Source organism: Vespa mandarinia, chromosome 2 (genome assembly GCF_050613455.1).
Source record: "Vespa mandarinia isolate Hongniang chromosome 2, ASM5061345v1, whole genome shotgun sequence".
NCBI lineage: Eukaryota > Metazoa > Arthropoda > Insecta > Hymenoptera > Vespidae > Vespa > Vespa mandarinia.
This window is the reverse complement of record NC_140811.1, coordinates 19,197,501-19,205,000: the sequence shown is the minus strand read 5'-3', so window position 1 is coordinate 19,205,000 and position 7,500 is coordinate 19,197,501. Positions and strand designations below refer to the sequence as shown.

Sequence of the window (7,500 nt, the reverse complement as noted above, 5' to 3'; positions counted from 1 at the left end):
AATTCAGGATGAAAGGAAATGCATTATTTTTCTAATGTTTAGGGCATAATAAATGTAGAGTGCTATGTTCAATCTATGTCATATATATTTGAAAGCATCTAAGAAACTTAAAAATTAATAAATGTATATAATGGAACATAAACTTCGGTAATAAAAACAAATAATAAATTGGAAATAAATACAAATAAACTATAAAATAAAATAACAATAATTATTATTATTCAGTTAAAATAAAATGATTATAGTTTGGCATTGGCGTTAATCCAAATGAAAAACTTTCGCGATAGACTAATCCCAGTTTATATTGGTATGGGGGTGACTTAATTTTATTTAATTTGCTGATTCTAAAAGCGAATTATAAAAATATTTTTCGATCATCTACTAAAATACACAAAAATATTATCATTTTCTGATCTACATATGATGCAACATCAGCAAGTTAAATTTATCGAAAGATCACATTACACTTTGTAATCGTAAAAAAAAAAAAAAAAAAAAAAAAAAAAAGAACATAATGCTATAATAATAACTGAAAATATTATATAAAATGATATAAATGTTATAACGCAATTCTAAAGATACAAATGAATTTTTATAGAAATTTTAAACATATGAACCTATATCAAATTGAATAGAATGTTTTTCTATTAAATGTTTATGTGAATCCCAAATTAATAATCGTTTAATTGTTATATCACTAACAAAAGATTATCAACGTAATTATAAATTATAGAAACAACGTTTCATTTTTAACTATTATTTATATATAAGTAATTGAAATAACATTTAAAAATATAATTTGTGCAGCAGCTAAATTTTTCGTATATTATAATCTGAATGTAATTGCATTTCTGTATTTTATTATTTTTTTTTTGTTTTTTTTTTGTTTTTTTTTTGTTTTTTTTTTTTTTTACGGCTTTAGTATATACTTATTTATTTTATGTTGACGATATTTAGTAGATTACTTTTTATATCAGTTTTCTTAATTTTCAGAATTATCTTGCGTAACCTCACTTTCAATGCCTTTATCCTCTGCAACTGATTCAACAGTTTCAGTTTGCAATTCTTTTTTTTCTATTACTTCCTCAGACGTTTCATTGTTATCTTTTGTTATACCAGCTGGATTGGACGATACCTTATCAATGCATATTGGCGATGTATCATCAGAATTTTTAATAATATTTTTATCATTTATATTATTTATAGATTCAACTGGAACTTCATTATTATGATGGGTAACATCATACTCTTCAACAGTCAACACAGATGTGTCAGTAACAGGCAATGCTTCAGAACAAGTTTCTACAATAATCTCAGATACTTTTTCACAAGACATTGCAACAATATCATTTTGTTTATCACTTTGATTCGAATTATTCTCGGGTGATTCTTTCGTTTTTTCATCACTCGTGTTAGACACGTTATCTTGAACCACCAAATCAATTTTCGTATCTACTCGATTGATATCAGGACCGATATCAAGAGTATTCGTATTATTGTCAGAATTACAACTATTTGTAATTGCATTATCTATAATTGTAATCGCGTTATCAATTTCATTCTTTTCGTCATTTGCAATTTTCACATCTTTATTAATATCTTGCGACGAAACGATTGAATTATCTTCGTTCGTTTCTTCATTTACGTATTGTTTATCTTCGAAAATACTAACGTTATCTTGGTTAGTAAGAGAAGTGACATTTATATTATGATCTTGATCCTCTTGTTTTACGTTTGAATCTGTGTTCTTTTCATTCGTCGTTTCTTCTTTGCAAGGTGAACATTCAGAATTGTTCAAGATAAGATCATTATACTCTTCGATGTCACTCTTTGATTCTTTTTCAGCGACAGCTGCTGAGCTTCCGCCGTCATCTCTTATTTCGTTCGAAGATTCTACATTTACTTTTTGCGATTCAATCGAGGTATCATTTTCTATCTTTACTATTACCTTTTTCTCATCTTTGATCGAACTGTCGTTCGTCACATTAACAGATTCGTTTTTCGATATTTTCATATTTTTATGCGATGCTCTTGGTGATTTCGGTGGATAATGAAACTTTTGCGAATCTTTGTATTCTTTACGTACAAAATTTTGTTGTGATCCATTTTCATAATGTTTAGATGAATTCGCAGATGAAATTTCTTTTCTGAATTCCTTTCGTTGCAAAAATGGAGATTTGGCACCATTTTCTTTCTTTTTTTGTGATTGAGGCCTTCTTAAACTAAGAGTCCTTTGCATGTTGTTATAATGATTTCCTTTAGTTTTATCTTCGAATGATTTTTGTCGTGAAAATGATCCACTTTCGTACGTATTCGTATCCATGTCAGAATTACTGCTGTATGTAACACGAGTTCTTTGCCGTAGACCAACTCTTCCTGTACCAGCTATACTTGGTGAATTGACTAAAAAAAAAAAAAAAAAAAAAATTAATAAAAAGAAATAACAATGTAATTTCAGTTCTATACGTGAGACAATTCATTTGCAAAATTATTATTGATTTAATTATATTAAATATACCTTTAACGCTCATTAGAGGACCCTTTGTCATATTGCTTTGGTTTAATGTTACCTTAATGCTTTTATCTGTCGCAACAACAGTTCGTTCATTTACAGAAAGAGACATGGAAGACATATCATGATTATGTTGATCATATGAATTCATATGATGATAATCATGATTATTATGAAAATTTCTAGGAGATCCTCGATAGGATTTATGATAAGCACCACGACTATGGCCTGCATATCCGCTCCCTGATGAATTGAAAAATCTGTTATTACCTTTAGAAATTTTAGGGAAAAATACAAAAAAAGAAATGAAAAAATGTAAATATTTCAAATTATAATTTTTTTTTACCGTCCGAATATCTCCCATCTTTTTTTGTAAAATCTCCTACGGTTATCTTTCCTTCTGCTTTTGAGATTTCATTCACTAAATGAGCCTGTCAATCAGATATAAAATTAATTCATCAAATTAATTGATGAGATTTAAATATCTTCCATTCAATTGACAACAAATTACCTTATCATTATCCCATTCTCTCCGCCAGTTACCCTCAGCAGTTTTCTGTCTACTAATACGATCTTCATCGATGCGATTTCTTTCTTTTCGCCATGCTTCGTATTCCGGCTTATGCTCATCTCTATGCGCTCCATGATATGTCCTACCCTACATAGGATGTAAAACAAACGTGTAATAAAAATGATGTATTTGTGGCAAAATCTATTTTTTAATGAAAAAAAATGTCTGCAATTTCTAAATATTATCGATATACGTCCGTCCATACATATAAATACAATTACCCTTTGCTGTCCTTCTCTTCCCATTCCTCTTTTTTTAAAATTGCCCCATATTGATCTATTATGATTTTTATTTCCAGTATTGTCTTTCTGATTTGATACACTATATTCTTCTCTTTCAGCATCAGCAAGAAAATTATATTTAGGGTCAGGTGGTGGTCCTTCACCCTATATATATATATATATATATATATATACACAAATATGTTCATACGAATAAATGAACTATTGATACGATAACAAAGAAACATACTTTTCTTCTGTCATTAGGATGATGCTGTTGACCATGTTCTGATTGTTCCTTTGTAGCAGATTTTTGTTTATGGGTTACTTTAGGGAGATTTGAATATTCCGGTGGCTCTTTCCTTTCTGGCCAATCTGTTGACGGTACCATTTGTACCAAAGCATTTAGCTTAGCAGCATTTTTTTTATCTTCCTCTACTTCCTGACCGTATTAAAAGTTAATAATATATTTTATTTTGCATACATCAAAAACAATCTACCGAACTATCGTTCTAACGACTTACCTCATGTCTCCTTTTAATTTCTTCATTTTGTTGTCGGATTTTACTAATTCTTTCTTCGAGCTCACTAAATGCCATCTGTATTCAATAAAGAATGAATTTTGGATAAAACATGTACATTATATATTTTATATTTTTGGTTATACTATATCATTAATTCGGATTGTCTCAGGTTACAATTATTAGTATTATACATTTTAAAGAAGTATTTATTCATACTTATTATCTCGTTGATAATTTATATGTATATGCATGACTCTGTGTATATATATATGTATGTATATATATATATATATATATATATATATATATGTATGTATGTATACACATATATTTATGCAAGATTAATATTTTAAATTTAGACCATAGCTGTGATCATTTTTATACGAATTGGATTATTTGAAATTAATTTTTTTATGGGCATGGTATACCATGTTTAGGAGACAATTTAAAAGGAATGTCATTTCTGAATTCCTTGTCTTAAATAGACACCGAGAATGTCTGTCTAAATTAATTTATAATTTTCTACTTACCTTTTTTTGATGAAAATAGTCGGATTTACGCACTTGCCGAACTGAAATCAATCATGAAAAGATAAATGACGATATAAGAAGTAAATAGTACAACCTGTAGAATGCAAACAGGTGAAACTAATATGACCGAATTAAAAAACAAGTGGAACCAAAGCAACGTAAGGTATCCACTTTGGGTGTAACGGGGTAGAATCAGGTAGAACGGGATTTGCTTCAAGTAGAAATATTACAGATAGTCAAGCGTTGAATATTTTTCATCGGAAGCCTGCAATGCGACACTATGACCATCTCGTGGTGAAAGTAATTTACTACAAATTTACCTTTTAAAAATTCATCTCTTTCCTTTCCAGTCCTCTGTCACGGGCCCTTCATACGGCCACTTCCCTTTAACATTATTCCATGTGTATTAATATTAAGGATCTAAAAGTTTGACACAAATCGTCGCAAAAATATAATCTATTTTGAATTTTTCATTTTGATATTTTGTAAAAGTATATTTTAAATAAACCGCGAATACCCTCGTATACTCGGGAACGTATACTTGTTTTGTCAAACAATGAAAGAAAAAAAAAAAGACAAAAAACAACAAAAAGAATAAATAAATAAATAAATAAAAAAGAAAACAAAAGAAGAAGAAGAAAAAAAAACCAAGATAAATAAGTAAGTAAAAAGTTTGATCAGGCGTTACCGTTTCATTGTGTCAAAAAGTAGCGTTAACAAAGTTTCGTGAAAGTTCATGTGTCTACGATATCGTTAAAGAAATTTGCCGGAAAAAAAATATATTCGTTTCTACGTTATCGACGGGATAATAGTAGATTTATCGTCGATAATTACCGACGGTAAATGTACATGTCGATAAAAAGGTAGAAACTCCATCGAACGATCAGTCTACGACGAATCACGTTCCTTCGTAGACGTAACCGTTACGCGCGCAAGTAAAATTTTGTAGGATTAAAACGGGATCAAAAAGGAAAGGGATATTACACGAGATGGTAGCACTTAGTGAGAAGCTTTTTACCGAGATATTATGGATAGATCAACGTTTCTTTTCGTTCTCTTACAAGAAAAAAAAAAAATTAGTTTCTGAAAAATTTAACCTGTGGGGGTTATTTTCGAAACGTCCTTGATCACGAAGATACATATGCAGTTTGGTAAGTATTGCCAACCGTATTTCTTTGAATTTTCGTCTTAACACGCGTTACGTTTAAAATTACGTGTTAAACTTACGATTGAAAAAAATTTATCATTCTCCTTTTACGATCTGATAAATGTACGCGGACAAAGTGGATTTCGACAATTCGGTAATGTGATACACACATTTGAACGATTTGAGTGGAGTGCTTTGATTTCTCGTTCGTAGGGAGAGAGAGAGAGAGAAAGAGAGAGAGAGAGAGAGAGAGAGAGAGAGAGAGAGAGAGAGAGAGAGAGATCGTGGACAAACACGAATATGGAGGGTCTGTTTGTGTGCGGGTGAGCTCGATCCTGTATACTGCAATAGTACACGAGGTAATAGTACACAAGGTGATGGTACATAAGCCGATAGCACACAAGTCAATAGTACACTGTTACGTCAGTAATGTTGGCTTACGCTCTTGCTCTTGCCCCATTGACAAAATAGTTTATTTCTTTTCTTCAATTAAAATTTTTTATATACATACATTTATATGCATATATATATATGTATATATATACGTACGTATGAAATTGTATAATTCGTAAATGCTTTTCCGATGCAGTCACTCTATTATTAATATTAATATTGTTATTATCATCATCATTATTATTATTATTATTATTATTATTATTATTATTATTATTATTATTATTATTATTATTATTGTCATATTATATGTACACACACATATGTGCTTGTGTATATATATTTTTTTTTTTTTTTTTTTTTTATAGAATCTCGTTAAAACGGCGAACAACAGGTGGTCGGTGGCGCCGTCTCTAATTTCTATTTGGTGCGTATAGGTGTCGTGCATGACGTAATTATAAATTCGCATATTTTTCTCTTCTGTATTTGTTTCCCCTATTTTTTCTTTTTTTTGCTTCTTTCTCGTTTTTTCCTTCCATTCTTCCTTTTTTCTTTTTTCCTTACGTACGATTGTTCCCCAATAAATTCGATCGTTCGTTTCCTCGTTTCATTTCTTTTCTCCGGTACATACATATTTTTCCATTTCTCTCTTCCACCTCCGCCTCCTCCTCCTCCTCCTCTTTCTTCCTCTTCCTTCTTATTCTTCTATTTTTCTTTATGGGGTTTTTTTGTTCCTTTTTTTTGTCCTTTCTTTTCTGTTTTTCTTTTTTCGTACCAACTGGACGTTCTCGAAGGCAACGCTCTTGTCGAAGAGTTATGAGCAAGATATATATATGTATATATATATATATACATTCACAACGGGCTCAACAATTTTAGCTATCCTAACCTCTTTTTCTCTCTCTCTCTCTCTCTCTCTCTCTCTCTCTCTCTCTCTCTCTCTCTCTCTCTTTTGGAAGCAGAGCTACGGCCAGAAAGCAGCCGTTGGCTCAGGCTTTCGTATTCGGACCATTAGTCCAGTACGGCAATTCGTCAAATCGGGAGAAATGTAGTATCAATAACGTTCCGCAGCTGCTGCCAGCGAAGCATGCATTTCCCTGACGCGCAAATTGCGCGCGCGAGCCCTTTTCGAACGGGCACGAGCGACAATCGTTTTCGATTTCCCGGCTTAACCTCTCCACCTCTAACTCTAACTTTAATTTTCTCTTTCTCTCTCTCTCTCTCTTATTCTTTCACCACCATTTCCGTCAACGTCTTTCTCTTTCTCTTTCTCTCTCTCTCTCTCTCTTTCTCTTTCTCTCTCTCTCTCTTTTTTTTCCCTTTCTTTTTTTTTTTTTTTTTTTTCTTTATTTGTACGGACCAAACGAAAAATCCGAACCGTTCGATGATTTTATTCCTACGTTGGAATATATTTTCAAGATTCTTCCATTCTTCCAGTTGATTTCCAAACGGATTTTACATGAGAAAACAAGAAGAAGAAGAAGAAGAAGAAGAAGAAGAAGAAGAAGAAGAAGAAGAAAACGAACAAGCAAACAAACAAAAAAAACAAAAAAAAAGAACAAAGAAAGAAAAAAAGGTACGTCGTAGCAACTTGACGAATTT

General features: G+C 31.1%; 2 protein-coding genes and 1 long non-coding RNA gene across 4 annotated transcripts in view; 2 read left to right on the top strand and 1 right to left on the bottom strand.

The window, feature by feature from the left end:
• Positions 1-452, top strand: part of LOC118444496 (cilia- and flagella-associated protein 70) — a 5,579-nt gene extending 5,127 nt beyond the window's left edge. Inside the window, exon 21 of the mRNA XM_085664281.1 lies at positions 1-452. This exon is cut by the window's left edge and continues 151 nt beyond it. The gene's annotated coding sequence lies outside the window, so the exon portion shown is untranslated.
• A 419-nt stretch (positions 453-871) lies between these two features.
• Positions 872-4,587, bottom strand: LOC118439917 (uncharacterized). Its single transcript, XM_035862230.2, has 8 exons — positions 4,359-4,587; positions 3,829-3,903; positions 3,555-3,746; positions 3,305-3,469; positions 3,024-3,170; positions 2,859-2,943; positions 2,519-2,755; positions 872-2,403 (listed from the first exon to the last, which is right to left on the bottom strand). The coding sequence occupies exons 2-8, from the start codon at positions 3,901-3,903 to the stop codon at positions 983-985; spliced, it is 2,322 nt and encodes a 773-aa protein (XP_035718123.2). The 5' UTR covers positions 4,359-4,587; the 3' UTR covers positions 872-982.
• Positions 4,588-5,256: 669 nt separating this feature from the next.
• Positions 5,257-7,500, top strand: part of LOC118439587 (uncharacterized) — an 18,199-nt gene continuing 15,955 nt past the window's right edge. Inside the window, exons 1-3 of one of the 2 annotated variants that reach the window (XR_014983825.1) lie at positions 5,257-5,509; positions 6,267-6,325; positions 7,336-7,474. This is a non-coding gene — a long non-coding RNA (uncharacterized LOC118439587). The other variant, XR_014983824.1, reaches the window with a different exon arrangement.